The following is a 20,732-nucleotide window of genomic DNA, read 5'->3' as shown; positions in this document are numbered from 1 at the left end:
AAGAAAAAAAACACAACAAGACCCCAAGTCGTGCAGCAAAGTGTGTTTTCAGAGTACTGGAAACTAAAGAGAACCTCTACAAATGGGATTTGCAAAATTAGTATTTGCATTCAATTTTCAGCCTCTACGTCACTTAAATTTTCAGAAAGCTTTTCAGAAGCCCCAAGAGATAGAATACAAAAGATACAAGCTAGTCAGAAAACTGTACATTAATACTTATATTTTTACTTCATCTCCTTTGAAGGTTTGCTTGAAGCTGTACAAAGAAAAGACTCACAGGAAATAGTTGCCCATAGTAACTAGTATCCTGTATTGAGAATCATTTATCCAGCTTTCAAAACATATCCTGGACCCACCTGTCACTTCAAACATCAAAGGTCTTATTGAAGGGATATTTGAACAGGAAGAATCTTTTTGGGAAGTGAAGACCACAAGATACTAAAAAATACCATCAGAATTATGTAAGATACACTCAGGCAAGTGTCTCAGTCCTCTCTTTCTTGCTTTTTGCATTAGATACATTCATCCTTCATTAAAGTTCCCTGTCTTCTACTTGATACAGCAGATAAAGTAGATAGCATGGGAATATTAAATCTCTCTCCAAATTTCAAGAAAGCCCTTTTCCCTTTTCTTCCAGACAAACTGAGTGTTTTTCCCCTCCTCCTCCTTCTGAAGAACTGAGGGGGAAGGGTAGAAGAGATTTTCCTTGTGAAATCAAAAGCTACCCTTGAATCAAGTCTGATAGGCTGCTGAAAATGCAGCACAGAAACGTGTTTCTGTCAGTGAAAGACCTTGTTTGTAACCGTAAGGATTGTATGCAGCACGTCGTTTGATCCTGGGAGGACTTTGATCTATACTAGCACCTCAAATACAGCAAAGAATGTCACTAGGCTTTGGGAAAAGAAGGGAGAGGAGAGACAGAAAGGGAAGGTGTTCAGTGCCAAGCAGATTACACTGAATTCTTGATCCACTGGTCAAGTGAAAATGGGTTTTGTACAGAGGAGAGCAGGTGTTACACTTTGGGGGAAACTAGATTTCACCATCTAACCCAGAAAATACTATTCAGGGACAGAAAATGTCCAACAAAAGCATATAAGAGCAGCTTCTGTCTTCAGAGCCTTTTGTGAGATCTGAGTGAAATGAAATCAGTGGTCCCTCCTATTTATTTCCCATCAGAATTGGAAGAGGTTTGACTGAGGCTCAGTGTAGAAAGTGTTCCTGAGGGCTACAAACAGATGATAAACAAAAAGGTGGTATACAAAGGTACTTTTGAGCCATCACACTGCTGTGGGTGTTGATTTAATGGCCAAGATGTATGAAGCAATTGAGGCCAAGAACCATCCCCAGATGTAAACAGGTCAGAGATTGGTGCAGGTCTGGGGTATCACGAGTTTTTCTTGTGTGGTTGGACAGCATACAGATGTAGCAGGGAATCTCAGTGCTAAGACAAAAGAGAGGACCCTTTCTACATACAGGAGTCTGAAATTTGCGGACCTTTGAGCCGTAGGGGAGACTTTGAGCAGATAACACTGAAAGGAAGTTGCCTAGGACCATCTCTTTCATATGCCAACATGTGATTCCCTCGAGTCTCTCCAGGACACTATTCATTCACAGGAAAACAACAACAACAACAATAATCAACAACAAAAACCCATGAAGAATAACAAAAAAACCCTGAAATTCCACTCTACAAAAAACTTTCTTTCTTCATGAAAGTCTCACTCACATAAGGCAAGAGGAGACATATGATCAAGCAAGGCAAGGTAAATACTTCACTTTTTCCCCATGCTTATTGATGCTAGAGTAACTTCAGGGAGCTTTGCTCCCTGCTAACCAACTTCCCTTTCTGTGCCCTTTGGAGAGATGTGGTAGAACATTATGGGCATCTTGTATTATGTCTTGGGTAGAAGCAGAGAGGAGAGAAGTGAGGAATCCTTAATACAGTGCAGAGGTTCACTGCAGTGACAATAGTCTCTATTATTCTTGACATGACCCTAATGTAAGCATGGGGCTGTTTGTAGGATACCTCTTTTTATTGAAAAGTATATCTGACCCAAATTTTATTACAGATGTCAAACATGGTATGGACAAGCACAACATGAGTCTAAGGGAAAATTTTTAAAAAAAGAAGAAAAAAAAAAGCAATAGTAAGGATGTCACTCTTCCCTTATTTATTTCCAGGTCAATCATGAGCAAGAGAAGAGACGCAGCCCCTTTCTGAAAGGCAAGAATCATCCTGAGCCATCACCTTACATTGGAAGAAAGCTTTTCCCTCCCAACCGTTATCATCCTTTGTCAGTATCACAGGAATGTCTAGGACACTGTAGTCAAAAGCAGAAGCTGTCACTGCTAAGCACTGTACACAAACACAGATGCATACGAAAGGAAAAATCCTACTCTGGAGAACTCTAAATGTCTACTAATCAAAAAGATAACACCAGGGGAAGGTTAATTAGCTCCATTTTGTAGGTAGGATATACAGGCAAAGGTGGGTTCACTGACTTCTGTCCCACAGACAAGTATTGAATCTAGATTTCTAAAACCCAGGTTCTAGTTCAGCCCTCAAAACTACACTTTATCATAGGTATTTTCTCTGTGCACTTTCTCACAGCCTCACTTTCCCACCTAATGGAAGACAAAGGAGACCAGTTTTTAGAAAGACAACTGAGGAGTTGCCACCATCTTAATGAAACCTGAGGTTGGGTACAGCAAACTCCCAGTCTGTGTGCCTGGTCCACTCTCATTACAACACGTCAAGAACCTATATACTCATCTTAAAATCAACCACGTCTGATATTGTGCCTCAATGACCCATATCAAAATCTTCATCCACTCAAAAAAGTCCTTAGCATTTCCAGTAAATTACTTAGCATTTCTGTAAAATAGAGGGAGGGGAGAAGAAAATAAAGGAAGCACATGTGCAAATATCTTCAAACAGCCAAGAACCGGGTGAGCAGGAAATTTAACTGCGGAGGGCAGGGAAAAGCCTGTGCCTATTCACTTTTTAGTTTGAATTAGGTAAGGCAGGGATTTGTATCAGGGAAGCTCCGTATGTCAAGCAAATGTCATGCCTGCCTGTTTGGGTTGATTTCTGCTTTTCTGGCCTTTTCAATTCAGCAAGAATTTTCTATCAGATCCAAAACTCAGTCTCAAATAAATGCATGACCAAACCCACCATGATCCCTCAAATGGAAAGGTCTCAAATTGACATTTTCTAGAGAAAATACTTTCATTAAAAATAAATAATGAAAAAAAAAAAACAACCCCAAAACTAAACCCAAAAACATAAATCCCTGGCAAGAGTCTTATGCATTCCCAAGCACACTGTATAGGTTAGGACAAAAATACCAAAAAAAAAAAAAAGGAAGGAAATGCCAGCTATGAATAACAGAGACTAGTACACCTCCAAGTCAAGACAGTGGTGTTGATTTCCCCTAGATATGCAGAATCAGTATTTGAGCACAGCATTTGTGGAAGATAAGCACTGCCTATTAGTGTTATCATTCCAAGTGTGAGGGAAACAGATTCGCTTAGACTTCTTAAGGAGAAATGAGGCTTTGGAGTTCTATTTGCCTCAGTCAAAGGAGAAATGACATGAAGGGTTCATTCTGGAAACGTGACTTTCCTGACAGGTTGGAAAGTAATTTTATGATAGAGAAACTTACATATATAGTAACTCACGCTCCAGGTTCAGAGTACATCTGGGTTTTAGCAACTGGATGAACAGGTGATTTATAATTTGCATGATTTCTGTTTATCACTGACATGGCTACTGCTTCAGAAGCTAAATCCACTCACAGGAAAAACGGTTTTCTTGAAGTGGAACAAGAAAAAACAATGGAGCACAACTCCTGTAAAGCTGATAGTAAACACAAAGAAAAGTAATGGGTGTGCAAGGAGATGAAAGTCATTGTGCACTGATGTGATCTGCAACTGAAGGGTTGTGCAGTCTCTATATGCTGAATGGAGCTAGTTGCTAACTGTTGCTTTAACTGTAATTTTGTTGAAGCAAATGCTCTACAACTAGAGTCATTGGAGAAAAGACTTCAACTCTTTTCCCCAAGTACCTGGGTTTTGATTAAGATTTTCTGGGAAGTTGTTTTGTGTGAGTGTGCACATGTACACACAGAGTGTGATAACAGAGACAGATAAAACCCTGAAAATATTTCTAAGGGGAAAAAAATTGAAAAATAATTTTCTCTGGTGGAAGAAATGCTTCCATTTTTTTAAACAATGTTGAGTCCACCTGGTACAGTTCTGTTCTTCTCCCAGTTGACTTAAGTGCTTTAAAAATGGAAAAAGGGTCATTTGTGCTGATTAAGAGGGCATTAGGCTAGATTTCAAAAAGCCACAAGGTAGCATATCATCTTAGTCAAAGTTCAAGGTTAGAGCTGGTATTAAAAAGCAAAGCAAGTGAAATCAAGAGGGTTGCTGTTAAACTTGGCTCTTATAATAGTGTCGGCTTCTGTTCAAAATTCTCTTGGCCTCTAGACAAGACACTGCAATTCAATAATAGCTAGCAGAGACTTTCTAGGACTCTCAAGGATGTTTTTCAAGTTATAAACGGAGAGACCTCCAGTGGCTCTGATCTGTATCATCAGGCCACCACGGACAGGTGCAAGACTTCAAGTGACATCTCAGGAGCTGACTGGCTGCCTGGATGGGCTATGAATAACCATAATAACAACGATTATAAGGAGCGTTTGCACATCAGTGTGAAAGAATGAGGAGCAAAGAGGATAAATGTGACTCTTAATCTTCAGCTATCTGCATGGGAAAGTATGATTAATAACTACAGAGGCTTAACATAACCTCCTCAGATAACGAGTGAGGTGGCCTTCTCCAAGCCCTGATTATCCTCCTCTAATGGGCTTCATTTATTGTGTAAACTAATAACCAAGGCCTAAGCACTGCACACTCAAGGGTCTGCAGGAAAAACACTGGGTCCAAATGTGATTAAGTTGGTGAAAATTGCCCAGCAACACAGTGTGTTGCTTGAGCAGAGGCGGGGACCAGGAGGAGGGAAGGAGGAGCAATGTATCCTGAGAAGAAATGAAGCAGAAAGTAGCAGCAATCTGACTTTTAACATAGATCTGCTGGTATAAATCCCCTGCCTTTCAACTGGGATTGCTATGAGTTTTCAGCTGAAATTAGTGGAAAGGCAGGACACAGCCATAAGGTGCTATTACCAAGAAAGAGAGGCACCAGTAATGAGGGGATCTGATCCAACGCTATGCAGAAAGCCAGCAACAATGCCAGATCTGGAGAGTAACTCAATTGTCAGTCAGTGTTTCAGTGCTGGAGAGTGAAGAGGTGCTCAAAGGAAGCTGGATTCCCCAAAGTGAGTGAGTTCAACAACTCAACCCTGGCCAAGGGAAAGAAAAAAAAAAAAAAAAGAAATGACCTTCCAGCTTCCCTGGCTGTGTCTCCAAAGTGCAAACACAGCTGAAGGGAGCATCTAAAGTAAGAGGATGAGATTCTCATTTGAGCTGCGTTGATATAGAGAAGCTTAAACTCCTCAAGAGTGCATGGAGTTACTTCGACTTTACACCCAGCCGACAAGAGTGCTGAATAAGAGCCCCTCCTCACTGGGAAACATATTTTTTAGCTGCACAGTGAATATCAGATTATCCAAACCGGAATAATTGTAAATACTCGATTTATATGGACCCATTTGCGCTGTCTGCTTAATTGTTGCACTTCACTCAACAAGGACGGCTCAATTAGTCTGGACAGGCTCACATTAGAGGCATTATCATTGTGCTATGACATCTTGGGTTCAGAGTGCTGATGGAAAAGGTTTAAGGCTTAATAGAATAAAAATAAAAGAGAAACACATAACAATATAGATAAATTTGGGACCTCCACTGGGACAGGAGACACTACCTTTGAAAGGAGTCACATCTGCATTTTACTCTTTGTAGTATATCCACATTTGTAAAGCCTGTACTATAGCTTCCAGAAAAAACATACAAAGCCCACAAGTGCAAGCATTTTCTCAGGATCTTCTCAGAAACACTATGCTTGTTGAATGCTAGTGACACATGCCCAGCTTCCCCAGGAGTGTCTTAGCTTCTCCCCTCCCAGGTGAAAGCATGTGTCATGTCAAGCAATGTGAAGGTGCAGTAGCAGAAGAAATAACAAGGCGGGAGCAGGAGGCTGCTACCACCAAAACAGCTATCCTGCAAGGTTTGCCGCCCTGTATACATCCCACCTCCCTTCTCCTGTGCAGGATAAGCAGGGACACAGAAATCAATCCCTAGTCACTCCTCAGTTGCTTGAAGGAAGAATAGACAAGAGAACATAGCATGTACAGCCCTCTCCTGACTGCCTTGTTTCTCTTAGGCAACACAAATGTACATTGAAAAACTTATATACACCAAGCCTCATAATTTTCAGAGACATCAGATTTAGAACAAGCCAACTCTGCAATCTATATGTGTGTTGCGCCACAAAATGCAGACAGGATCAGCAAGTTAAATCTCTACTTTTGTCTGGGAAAAATATATGGGAAGTAAGGTGTTCCTCCTCAGCAGCTGTAATCTCAACTCATTTCACCAAGTAGGCATTACGGGAACACAGGCTAATGTTTCCACCAAATCTACAAAGGAGATAAGAAATGGCAAGGACAGATGTGCAGGATAAGATGGGATGGAGGAGAAAAGGAGAAAGTGATGTTCGGCCAGACATGAGACACTAGTGTGACTTTATTGAGAAAGGACACTACAAAGTAATGCAAAGGACAGAAGCAACATCCCAGATATTTACCAAGGAAGACCTTGACAGTAAGCTAACCATAAATAAAAAGACTGAGAAAAACCGATTCCAGTTTTACCATCCTGAAAACAAAATGCTCTTCCAGTGATCAAAGCTATAAATGAAATAAGAAACTCATGCCAGCATGTCTTATCAGTTACATATTTACCATGCAAAGTCACTGCACTAGCATAGAAATTACTGAGCCATTCTAAGAACAAGAGAAAATAAATTTTCCTCATCTGTTTGAAGGAGCAACCTGAGTTTGGAATGGATTAGTTATAGCTGGACAAGACTTGCTCTGCCAAAACCTGCCAGTGGTCAAAACAGTCATTTTTCACAACATGCCAAAGAAAATACACACTAGAAAGTAGCAAAGGCTTCGAGGACTGTAGTTTACCATACCTAAGGGGAAAGAAAGGGAACAACTATCTTAGCACCATAGGATTCATTTGGTGCTGAAAATGAATGTGTGTCAAGGTTGAAATACGTTAGAGAAATCAAAGAAATTAGAAGGCACATGTTTTTACAAGAAATTGTATTTTAACAAGATTTTTTTTTTAAAAGGGATGACATGGTAGGAAAGGGAGGGAGAAAAAGTATGGGAAATAAGATATAAGAAGTTCCCATTAAAGAGAAAAATGGGAAATGCACATTTCTTCTTTGAAAAATAGGTTAGCTTAATTTTGTCCTTGTACTTACAGAAACTAATCAGAGAGATTTGACATTGCTGGGAACCTGCCAAGTGCAGCAACTCATACATGTGGTGCCACTGTAAGTCTCTCACTGCAGCTACTCAACAGAGCAAAGTCACTTAAGATACCTGCTTGCCTGAACTGATAGTGCAATCTCATGGTCAGTCGATCCCCACCACTTTCTCCCTGCCAAAGTAAGAGTGCAGCAGAAGGGAAACACAGAAGCTAAATGGGTTGCGTCATGTCAAGTCCTATCAGAAGTTATCCGTAAGTGGAGAGACAGGACAGTTTTTGCCACTCCCAAAAGCATTCCAGCTGAGATAGTTCTTTAAAAGATGTTCTTCACTTAAAGAACAGTTTCAAGTTTAATGCGTGAATCATGCTTTTAGATTATTTAATACAAGAAACACAGATTTTTAATTTTTTTTTTTTTTTTAAAGATCTACAGCCAGTGTCTGGATTTCACACAGTAAGGCTTGCAGACTGTCTACTCTGCAACTGAAATGTTTTCAACATCCGTAGATGTTCTTAACCTACATAACATAAGTAGCACTAACAGAAATAATGTTTCAGGCAAGATTCAAGTCCTTACTATATAAACACCCTCTAGGAATTGCAGTCAGGGAATGTAGTTGCTCCACAGCATTCAAGCCCATGTTTTCATGTTTCCATTGCTGTTATATGTGCTATTTAAATTAAATTAGACCAAGACACAGGTCTGTGTGGTTCAACGATAATTATCTCGGTGGCAGGTATACATACATCCATCACTCTTGTGTGTGGTCTTTGACCTTTGTACTTAAAAAAAATTACTTTCTTGTCACTGAGTATCTGAATGATTTTAAGGCATGTATGCACTGCATGAAAAATGTAGAGCAGAGAGCTTACACCAGTGTAGGCTGAGAGCAGTACAGCTGTCCCTGGCAAACCTACAGTATAGATGGGCATATCACCATCTACATAGGTAGAAATCCAAATCCCGTAGTTATACAGGGTTTTTAACTAAGTGCTTTGCTAAAAGCTTACATAGGCCTTGCACTACATATCACAACCAGTACATGATTCTCCATTACTATGTAGTGCAAACATGGGAAGTGGGTGTTTGTGGAAAGGTTAGCCTACAAACAATGACTCCTGGACTAGGTAATGTCACACTCTAGCATCCATATGACTGAAAGAATGAAGTGTTAAAGGGTACCTGTCCTCTTCCTCTATCTCTCTGTGACTGGGAACATGGGATAACGAGAGGAGGCTTGCTGCTTGCAAGTTATTCCCGGTATCCCATCACTGCTGAATCAGTAGGGTGATGCAACTTGGAATAGAAGTGCTTAGGGTTCATTAGTATCTAATGTTGAAACACCTTTAATTCCTACAGTTTAGAACTGGGATCTCTCTCTAGTAAAAAGCCCATGGGAGCTATTGAATGGCCCAGCAGGTGTCAGGGATGCTCAGAGTTCTGTGAGATCATATATTCACATGCAAAGATTCTTGGTAAAAATATGTTTCCTCATTTAGAGCTATGGTACTTTTCACGATGACATCATTTCAGCAGTGATAAATATAGCTGAGTCTGCTCTTTCCTACGCCATATAAATCCCTTGACCTCAATCAGATCACTGCTGATTTACACTTGTGTAAATGAAGTCAGAATCAAGCCATGGCATTCACAAATGTAGGCCAGAGTAAGCATTACTCACAGACAAGAGATAACTCTTCAGAGGAAGGAGAAAAGATCATTTTCATGCAAATATCCTTAATAATAAGGAACAAGAGTTAGAAATAAGAGTATGAATGAAATGCAATCAAGAACTGCTCTGAGATCAGATTTGCTTCTAACTTTATGATGCTGCATCAGCTGCTCTTAAAGCAGCTTAAGCCCAAAATTTGACCTACCTGAAACTTGTTATATAGCATTTTTCATCAGGGATCTGTGAGCTAACTCAGTCTCTAGGTTTGGTTTTGAAGGTAGCTGAAGGTGCTCAGCTGCTTGCAGGGTGTAAAAAAATTTGATTGCTGTGTTCTATGAAAATGCAAACTTTTTTTTTTCCCTGAGATCCAGCTTTGCCCTCAAATTGTTATACATTATCTATTTATTTATGCATAAACAGAGGCATTATGGTTTGGAGAATAGAGGTCCTTTGATGGGAGGTAAGCTTGACTAGCCTATGGGAGTTTACTGCTATGCATGTAAATGAGGACATACATACAAATATGCAGAACAGACAAGTGAAAATATACAGCATCTCTTTAAAATGAAATACTTTGATTGCTCCAATCACAAGAAGTTGTAAAACTACCCTGAAGAATTAACAGCCTCAGTACATGCTAACTACATCCATCATAAATTCGTCTTTAGTTTCTGTTATCATATCACTGTCTCTTGGGACCCCCAGTCCTGTCATCATTTGCCCTTTATAATTTATTCAGCTTGTACTTGCCTGAATCCTTTCTACTTATCATTCATCTTTACAGTTGTACATAAAATTAGATTGATCCTCCTATGGCAGACACGTCAGAGAGAAAAGTTGTCATTGAATAACACATAAAGCAAATGAAGGTCCAGCAAAAGCTTTTGTTGAATAACTTGGAAATCATCCTTAGAGACCCAAAAGGTGTCAAATTAAAAAGACAAGACAACACTACCTTTATAATTTATTTTTTTGTGCATCATTTTTCAGCTGCCACCAAATCTCAGGGCTGAGAAGTCCTGTTCCCATTTTGCATATCAGGCTGAGCTTGGTTAACCCTCACAAAGGTGATGAATACACCAGTCTCAGCTGAGATAACAGCATGCATCCAACACACTGGTTCTGTCAGGATGCTGGAACTGTATTCTTTTTCTTCAAAGCACTTTGGACTGGGTAGCAGCGAGAGAGTTTACTTTGTATTCTAGAGGCTACCTTATAGGGATACAGAAGCCAATCTTTAACTAGTGAAATGGAACTTTAATGTTTACCAAGCAGATAGGACCCAGGTGTTTCATCTCATCTGGTGAACAGAACAGCACTGTCAAACTACAGGGTTTTTCAGCAAATGGAAAGCGCATATAGCTTCCTCTCCCTCTCCTCTCCCTCCTTAACCCAAAGCAAGATCCAAAAGGTCCTTTACTTGCTGGTCAATAGGAAGTAGGAAATAAAGCACAAAAAAAAAAAAAAAAGTCTCTTTAACCATGACATTGACACCCAAAGATTTTAGAGACAATTTCTGGAGAATTTCTACAGGACTAGTTGGGGTTTTTTTTGGTTTGGTTTGGTTTTTTTTTTTTCTTTGGTTTTTTTTTTATTTTCTTGTTGGTGGTTTTGTTTTTCTTTTTTTTTTTTTTTTTTTTTGCAAGTCTCTTCCCTCAAATCTGTTTTTATTCCTTTTCATCTTCATTTTTAACTTCAGAAAACAGACATGTTTCTCCCAAGGGAACAATTAAATGTGTTTTCTTTCAAAATCTAAAGGGCATGGTGAGCAGGCTGTGTGTTCAGCAGGCTACTTTAATCAATGGAACCCATCCAGCCTACCACTACTGACCAAATTGCAATTTACATCAGTAGAGACAACTTTTGAAATGGGAAGTTGAGGGAATATAATACCATTTTTGGCATAACATAGCATGCAGGGTGATATGTGGTTTAATGGTTTCCTAACAAGCTTTTGGAAAAAAGCTTTGAAACATTAAAAAAAAAAAAAAAGGGCAATTAGATCATAAAAATTTTAAAGTCTGCTTGAACAGTGAAATCAATGTTATATGTGTAGAACTTCTGAAGTCCAGATGACACTTATGTCTCATTTAAGCCTTATTACAAGGTTTTAAGAGAGGTTAGTCTTTGCAAGGCATTCTCCCTCCTCCCCTCCATGTTCAGGTCTTTCCTCACATATACATAAGAATTTGAGCCAGATATGACCAGTAACATAGAAAAACTTTTTTTTTTTTTTTTTTTTTAAACTAAGGGCAACTTTATTTCAGTTAGAGAGGGGTTTTTATTTTTTGGTTTATTTGTTTTAAAAGCAGTTTAATATGAGTTTTATGAGCTTACCTGTCTTCTAATGTTAAAGATGCATATTTTTGCATACAATGAATAAAACAAAATGTGCTTTTTCTAGATGGCAGAAGAGACAAAGGATATCAGAACAGTTAGGAAGAAAACTAATTATGTTACGCACTGAGAAATTTAGCATACCAGAAGTACCACTCTCCCTTTCAGGAGGAACAGATACAGTAAGAAAACCCAGTCTATTTCCCAGACAGAATAAGCCTTGCAGATTGCTGAGGTTAACAGTTTCTTAGCTACTTAATTTCATAGTTATTCTTTGCAAGTCTTACAAGAATATTTTAACATTATGCAAAGAGACAGTGCCTCCAACCAAGTATACATGGACTGTTCACTCCCATTGCCTGAGAGAGCCACAAAGAACTAGAGGAAAAAAAAAGTGCTGCTGTGCTTATCATACATGAGCTCAGTTTATTTGTGCTATAAATAAAAGTAGATCTTGATAGCATAATTACATTTCTCAGCATTATCCTCTGCCATTCACTGCAGAAAGAAAAAAAGAAAGGGGAGAAAAAGTTCGCTTCACTATAATTTGTAACAAAAATGACTACACTTAAAACATAATTTTATTTCCCTGACTTCATTTCCTGTGGAGCTTTGTGGGGCAAATAGATAATATTATACTAAATCTGCAGGCAGATAATTCTCCCATACGTTGCACTGTCATTGTCTAGATCACTTTCCCCCTTCCCCATGTTTTCACCAAGACCACAAAGCTGTGTTTTTGTTATCACATTTTGTCATTGAGGCATATATCAGCATCAGAAATCCCTGGGGTGAATCAACTTTTACTTTTTCTACTTTCTCTCTCCTGCTCCTCCAAATTACTCTTCCTTGCCTGATTCACTTTTTATAATTTTAGGAAAACAAAACAAAACAAAACAACCCAAGGTGGTTTCCCACTATGAAGGATTAGCACAGATTATGGTGAACAGTGTTAATTATAGGTGAGGAAAGAGAATAGTGCATCTCTCCAATCTGTTCTTGATTTCCCCCGTGTCTGTCTGTCTGGTAATAAGCCTCCTTTAATCTGGCAGTCCCCTTGGTGAAATCAGCACCATGGACAGCAATATTGATTGCTTCTGAGAAACCATCACAGCTGCTCAACCAAATTACCTTTGATATGTGACCTTTAATGTAATTACTGCAACATCAAAGCATTTCTATAAATTATTAAAGAACTAATATACTTCATCATCCAGCTAGTCTATTATATGTAAAATAAACAATCACAAGTAAACGCTAGAATTTGGATTGTCCAAAAGTCACAAAGCGCTCTTTACACACACATGCATACTCTGCTACATTAACCTTCTGTTTTAGGTAAAACAATTTCAAGCTGTCCAAAAGATCCTAATTCAGTCATTCAGATGAAAAGGATCCAACTGATAATTTTAGGTTTTACATTCCATTCTAGTTGCTTCAAAATATCTATCATGATTCCTTCCCGCCCAAAAACAAAGTGCCATAAAGACTTTATTAATCAACACATACCTGCTTGGAAGTCTTTTGATTATTCCACAAGATGAGTTTATGCCCCACATATAACATAGAAATATGTGAAACATATTTCTGTCATCTTACAAAGCACATCCAGAAAGTAATTACTGTAAAATATGTGCATGTAGCCACTCCACTAAAAACAAAGTGATACATAGCTAAGAGGCAAGGCGTCTGAATCTGGACAAAAACTCCTCATGCCTCACCATTTCCATACATTAACATTCATGTGAATATTATTTAAAATGACTCATTTCCGTGTTTTATAATACAAAGAACACAAACAGCAATATTGCAAGAGCAGGAAAATGTACTGTTATCTGGGGGATGGGAAAGAATAGCTTACTCTAGTACTATTTACTTTTTCCTTTTCCAGGCCTGTTAATTATTTTTGAAGCCTCCTCAATGCTGTTTGTGTCATAGGCAGTGAAGTCTCAAGAGAAGATGTTACATATATGTCATTTGTGAACTCACGTGAATGAGGACTTAGACCCCTGGCCTTAAAAGTGCTTTTTATTTTATGTTGATGAACTACGGTTGATATTGTTGGTGCATGTTATCAAGAACAGACAGGTAAGTAATAAATAATTCCCTGCTACTCACATAGGAACTATAAAACAGTATCCAGGCATGATAGTTTATCAAGAGACAAGACTGGTTTCCTTAAATAAACTACAGTGACATCATTTAGAAGATGAGTTCAGAAACTTGGCAGAAAGCTGCATGTAGAAGGTTTGTTGCTGGAAAGTAAACCTTTATCCTGAGACAAACAGAACTGGAAATGAAAGGGAAGGGAGAATTCAGTGTTCAGAACTCTCAAAAACCTGGTTGCTATTTTAGACAGAAGATTCACTGTTCCCGATTCAATCAGATCCTGATGTGTCTCCTGAAAGTGTAAAAGAAAACAAAAAAAAAGCCTCTAAAGTCAGTATGGTGTATATGCAATAGAAACTGCACAAACCAAAGAAGAAATTGTTTCCCTGTAGTCTAGAATCAATCACTGTAGCCTCTGCAGGAAGTTTTGATCGTAAAGCAAAAGCTGGTTGAATTTTGCTACTGTCCAAGATGACAGTTTTGACTTTAAGACTTTTGTGATTTGAAGTCCCTAAAACACAGATTGAGATTCAGAACTGTGGACCTATAAAGAACTAAAAAGGAAAAAGAAGATCCTAAACATCACTTGCCCTCCCTCCCCAACTATGAGCCTTCAATCTCACTGTCTTCTTGAAGATATTCGCATCATACAAATTCAAGATGAGATTTTAGCCTCACAGAGAAAATAAGGGTTCCATGTGCAAATGAGTGGTCTGGCTCCTAATGAGAAGAGCAAGCAGTCTTAATGGAAACATTTGGAATTTCATTTCATCTCTTTAAATACATGACACATGCCTATCTCTAGTTTTGATAAATACATATTTGATTTCAAGCATATTTCAAAAAAAATCAGTTAAAATGTTACCTGAAACATCCTTACTCAACACATTTTCATTTTTCGAACATCCAGTTCTATCATTCAGAAAAGACAGAAGTAAAAAGAAAACATCATAGAGGCATAGGGGGAAGAAAAACCTAAACCCCAACAAGACTGAAGTTACTTTGAATCTGCTGCTAAGGAGTCTCTAGGAAAAAAAATTATTCAGAGGGAGTCGTCAGCTGACAGAAATATTTTTAGGCAATGAAGTACATATAGATTTACATAAGGTATGGCCTTTTAAGCAAAGATAGATGTAGATGAGCAAGTGCGTAGGTATCTTCATACCGGCAAGGTGGCTTAGAGATAGGTAAACAGACCCGGGATGATGGAAACAAGCAGAGCAGAGTCAACACTTTCTTCAGCACCATAGAACAAGGGATGTGTCTTAGGTCTGATGGAAAGGTTATGGCTACGCAGGATTCAGTCATTCAACACCAACTAATTAGGGAAGACGTTTGGATAGGTTTCTTCTCATTTTAGATGCAACCTGGAACCCTCAGGATCCCCCTCTTAATTACTTGATCACCGACTTTTGTGTCATTGGGAAATCATCCCTATTCTAGCTACAGGAGGACTTGGCTGTTCCCAATCCACATACGTTGGTTGAATCTAAATAGTCTCTCTCTCTCTGCTCCCCTCCGCTGGGTAACTGCTAAACTAGAAACCCATCCCAGCAGGACAGGTCTTCCCCACATAATGCTGATTCTATTTTTAGTTTTGCTTGTGTTGTCTGAACCTTAGATCTTGCTCATGTGAATAATTTTCCTCATTATCCTGTGTTCGTCTTTCCTCTCTCTCTTTTCTCCTTGTCTCACTGCCTTTCCAATCTGCTACAGCTGCTTGAATACTAAAGTAACTGAGTCAAACCACTTTGTCATCAGGAATATGTTTTCATTTTGTGATAACTCAATAATGTGATCTGTTTCTTGATTTCCTGCGGTCACATCTTGGTTCAGAGAAGAAAAATAATATGAAGAAATACCTGGTGAGCACTTCTAATGTTTCACTGTAGTGGTCAGAATCTTAAAGACCTTCCTCAGCTGAGTAAGGCTGGTAAGACCCAGCCCATAACCAGTTAATTACTGTTTTCCTGACTACCAATAAAAGCAAAAATCCTTTTATTTTTTTTGTGCATGGAAACCGTTTGGGTGGGTTGGTGGTATCTTGATTTTATTAGCCCAATGCAAATAGTGAATCATCCAAACAAACGGAGACACTATGCTTGCAAATCTGAGATGAGAACTCCATATGTAACTCATTTTAGTTAAAAAAAAAAAATGTTATCAGTCTGGACTCACCCCCGGCAGTGTCTTCTGTTCATGCAGTGCGCTCTGGGCCTTTAGAGCAGACTCCCTTTCGCAGTATGTTAGGAAGGCACAGCCTGTAAACAAAAAAGCATAACCTCAGTAACAGCACTGCTTCAGAGAAGATCCATTTAAAATTGAGACATAGAACAAACCATTTTCCTGTCATCATCCCATTCCCAGTAAATCAATCATAAAAATCTCTCCTTAGCAAGGGAGTAATCAAGAATCACGAAATGAAGCTATCATTGCTTCCTCTGAGGCCTGTGAACAACAGTGTACCTAGGACTGCTTGTTCTTTGAACACATATTTAAGTGCCAGAGACAGAAGGATGCACAGAATTAGGGATCTCAAAGATTCCATGTGGTGGTAAGGTGGGGTATGAGATCATACTCCTGCTCCGGCAGCAGCACTGGGAATAAGCACTTTATTGCCATATCATGTTGAAGGTCTCATGCCCTCCTTTTGTATCAAGTATTTTCAGTAGAGGGTATACAAGGACTTGGGGCTTTCTACTGCAGAAGAGTACTTCTATTGTTTAGCCTGGCTTGCGCCCACAAGTAGTTGCCCTATTTGCATCTGACCAGAAGGCTTCCACCCTGTGCTAGCTGCTGCTCTCTGGCTCACACCCTTACACACAATTACAGCAAAGCCCAAACAATCAGTTCAAAACCTCCCTGACACACAGATCAGTAGCACTTCAGGGATGCTCCAATGGATCATGTCCTTGATTCTTCCGAAAAGTTGTCTTATTAACTACAAAGGCCAAGGCCATGTCAAGGTAGGGCCCTGCTCTGCCTTCTCTCCCCACGTCCATGTTTACCTTCTTGTAAAACCGGTTGATGTTGCAATGTCTCACTCCAGTTGTGAGCCTGATGTGATCAAATTATTTTTTCTTACTGCAGTATACTGAAAACCTGCCAGTCCCTGCAGCAAAAAAAGTGCTTGTTATGCAGAGGACATTTTCTCTAAAAATTACTTCAGAATGTCTGCCACCTCTCCAGCTCCTTGAAATGGAGGAATCCTATCTTTCAAGGTTCAGGTAGCATGTCCCTCAAGCTGCAGGTACCTTTCAAGAGCAGCACGAGTACAGAAAGTCTACCAAAGAAAGAAACATGTTCCATAATCTCATTTTGACCCACTCACCTTCTCCCCATGCACATATAAAGTATGTAACAGGTGAGTAAACAGTATACTATGAACTTTTCAGCTTTGATTACCACTGTGACATTTTGTCCACTGTTTTTCCCAAGCTGGTTCCTTAGATAACATTACTGAAGAAATATACACTTGTTCTTTTCTTCCTTACAATCCTTTTAATAGATTAGTACATACAAGAGACTAGAGAGACTTTTTTTCTTATAAATATACATATTTTCTTTTCTCAAAGATTGTCTTGTGGAAGTCACCCTACTGCTCTCACAATAAAGATACATTTTGGTATGGAAAAAAAAAAGAACATTTTTTTTCACTATTTCTTACACTGTGTTACTTTCTGGAGGCCTTGTTACTTTCAGCATATTCAAGCCAATCACATTTATTATGTCTCAGTAATTGAGAGTCAGAAGCAGAAGGTGACAATCAAGGAAGGAGACTGAGCAGCAGCAAAAGTTTGCATACTCAACTTGGAATTTTGTTGATTTCTTCCCTTTTAAGTGGTTGAGTTGTCAGTTAACCTGTATCTACCAAAGAAGGGAAAGAAAGAGTGGTAGAGAGTTTGCAGCTAGCAAAAGTAATGGATTGAAAAGAATCCTTAAAAGTCACCCATAGCTCAATAATCAAATGGGAAACTATGCTTAAATTTAATTTCAGTTCTAAATCACAGGCTGAGAGCTCTCTGTTTACTAGACACAATAAGAAAGAAGTCTCCCTTTAGTAGCAGACGTGGAGCAGCTGATACAGTCTAATTAAGCACATTATAGCGCGCTGCTACAGAGATAAACTATGCACTATTCCACAATGATAGCTATATTTTTCTTCTCATTGTGATGACCGTGATGACCATGATGACAGTTCGGGTTAACAATGTCCTGCAACTCCTACAGTATCGTGACTGTAATTCAGACTGAGTAGAGAGAAGATGACTCTGCTCTGAAGGAGCAAATTTCCCTTCCAAGATCCACACTGCGTGTGTACGGAGGCAAGTTCTCATCAGGGAGAAAGCTTCACTAAGTCCTCTCCAAACACGTTGGTGAAAGTGGTAGAAGTACCAAACTTCTAGAAACAATACTTAGTGGAATGTGTCCAAACATCACTGATTTGCCAAACACGGTGTTATGGACAAAAAGATGCTGAAATGGAAAAGGAATCTACCCTTTTATATGGTCAGACAAAAAAACCACCCTGCTTTCCAGGGTCAAATGTTGAAGTGTTTCATTGTCACTTCCTATTCATACATCATGCACAGGAATGACAATCCATCCCACTCTTGTTGGGCAAAAAGTAATATTTTAATGAAAAATAATATCTCATTTATTGTAAGTAAGACCTTGTTGCCTAGAGACAGTAAGAGGTTCCATCCTAACTGTGGCCAAACGGAATAAAGTAGAGCTTAATGTTCATAACTGGTCTTGAACTTGAAAAAGAGAGTTCATCCATATTTTTTGTCTTCCATTTACTTACCACAAAATTGTTCTCTAAGGCACATATACTGATGGCATTAGCCATCAGTTAAAATAATATTTTTCAGAAACATGTGGTCTCTAATATAACAATACATATCTATTATTCTGTCCTACAAGTATTTCTATATTTCAACTCCTTATGCACTAGGATGAAAGGCAATACTATTTTTTGAACCACCCTGCCCTGCCCACTCCCCCCATTCACCCACAAAACATCAAAATAATTGATCTGTCCTTTGTGTTGTGTTTAATGGAATGACAACTGTAGAGCCTCTTTCAAGTGCTACTTTTCCTAGGTTACCTCTATCAAAGTGAGTCCATATGGCCCTTCCAAAGGGCTCTTCCTTCCCAGAGACTGTTGATTAAAGAACAGACCACTGGACACTCAGCTGAACACTACAACATACAACACACTCAACAACTGAGTCCAGAAATAATATCATATGGAGCAGATATATAAGAAACTGGTAGAAAAAGTGGTTTGTTTTTGTTTGTTTGTTTGTTTGTTTTTATTTCGATTTCCCAGATGGAAAACAATTTCAGAACGACCAATTTTCCCTGCTGAAACTTATGATTGTGTATAGAATCACTTATTTCACTGGGAAAAAAAAGTATTTGATAGTAAGCTTTTAAATAGCTCAACAGCTCACATGCCATCAGCTGTTTGAGCTGGATGTGAACACGATTTTTGGGTGAAAGACTTCATATTCCATTATAAATAATTTTCACCATCCAGCCCCTTTGAGTTGCCAATGTTCAGCAGTATAATGAACTTTTCTCAACACATCTCCTAAGGAAAGTTAGTGTAAAACCTATGCATTATTTCTGTCATCTACTTCTATGAGTGGTAAGGACTGAGTCAGTACAGTGCTTGTGAATTATTTCTGAATTTGAACAAAAAATCTAATTGACTAATTATTGATAATGAAGGACTTGCTCTTAGCTGTTCCTAATTTCAATTCCATTTCTCTCAAACATCTCATGTTTTCCAGACATATGTCAATCAGCTAAAAGATGCTTTTTTGGATTGTCTTTCCAGCTGTTCATTTACTACCAGTGGACAGCTTTTTGGGCAAGCATATAAACATCTGGAAACTCCCAGCTGCCAATTAACTCTCAACCTATTGAACTGCATCTCTTGGAAACGTGAAAACATATCAAGTGGTCTCCTGGGAAACAAGGTTGTTAAAGAGAAGGAGGAAACAAAAACAAAAGCTTGAGATGGAAAAAAATTACAAAAGCTCTATTTTAATTTTATCTCCAGAGAATTCAAGAGTACAAATAATAATTGTATGGAATACAGATGGATAATAGTCATGGGTACAGCAACTTCAACTCCACAGTAAGTCTCCAGAAGATTTTGCACAAGCCTAGGAAGCAAAACAGTCAGGGGACATGTTGTGAACTGAACAGAATAATTCTGGAACCACCTGAGTTGCAGAAAGCAAAGGCAGGGACCGGGAGAATGGAGAAAAACCCACTGCAGCAGAAGATCAGGTTTGAGACCATCTAAGGAACCTGAAGATGTACAAGCCCATAGAACCTGATGAGACACATCTGTGGGTCCAGAGGGAACTGGCAGGTGAAGTGGCTAAGCCCCTATCCATCATACTTGAGATCGGCAGACCAGTGAAGTTACCGCTGACTAAAAAAGGGAAAAAAATCCATGGTTTTAAAAAGGGAAAGGAGGAAGACCCATGCAACTACAGACCATATCTGGCAAGATCATGGAGCAGAGCCTCCTGGAAAACATGCTAAGGTACAGGGGAAAAAAAGGTTGTGATTGGTAACAGCCAACATGGAACAAATGGCAAATTGTGCCTTAAAAATTTGGTGGCCTTCTGTGATGGGGTTACAACACTGGTGAGAAAGGGAAGAGCAACTAACAACATCTACTGGATTTGTGCAAAGTATTTGACACTGTTCTTTCCAACATGCCTCTAAAATGGAGAGACATGGATTTGAGGGATGGACCAGAGGAATTAGTTGGATGGTCTCACTCAGAGGGTTGCTGACAGTGGCTTGATGTCCAAGTGGAGAGCAGTGATGAGTGGCATAACTCAGGGTTTGGTATTTGGACTAGGACTGTTTAACACCTTTGCTGGTGACATGGACAGTGGGATTGAAGGCACCCTCAGCAAGTTTACCAACAAGAAACTTAGTTTGTGGTGCGGTCGACACTCAAGGGAAGGGATGACACCCAGAGGGGCTTTGACAGGCTTGTGGGGTGGTAAATCCCATGTAAATCTTGCGAAGTTCAACAAGACCAAGTGCAAAGAACTTTACCTGAGTTGGGACAAACCCAACACAAATAGAGACTGGGCAGAGAAAGGATTGA

At 39.1% G+C, this 20,732-nt stretch overlaps 1 protein-coding gene across 15 annotated transcripts in view; it reads right to left on the bottom strand.

Annotated features, from left to right (window-relative positions):
* The window catches only part of CELF4 (CUGBP Elav-like family member 4), a 700,630-nt gene that overhangs the window by 593,281 nt on the left and 86,617 nt on the right, over nt 1-20,732 (bottom strand). For all 15 annotated transcript variants that reach the window (XR_004354760.1, XM_032676638.1, XM_032676640.1 and 12 more), the window contains exon 2: nt 15,764-15,846. Coding sequence is in view for 14 of the 15 variants with exons in the window: in XM_032676638.1 (XP_032532529.1) it covers nt 15,764-15,846 (83 nt within the window). In the remaining variant the exon portion in view is untranslated. The remainder of the gene's footprint in view (nt 1-15,763; nt 15,847-20,732) is intronic.

The sequence above is a fragment of the Chiroxiphia lanceolata genome, chromosome Z, assembly GCF_009829145.1.
Source record: "Chiroxiphia lanceolata isolate bChiLan1 chromosome Z, bChiLan1.pri, whole genome shotgun sequence".
Taxonomy (NCBI): Eukaryota; Metazoa; Chordata; class Aves; order Passeriformes; family Pipridae; genus Chiroxiphia; species Chiroxiphia lanceolata.
The sequence above is the reverse complement of the archived record's forward strand: the minus strand, read 5'-3'. Positions and strand labels throughout refer to the sequence as shown.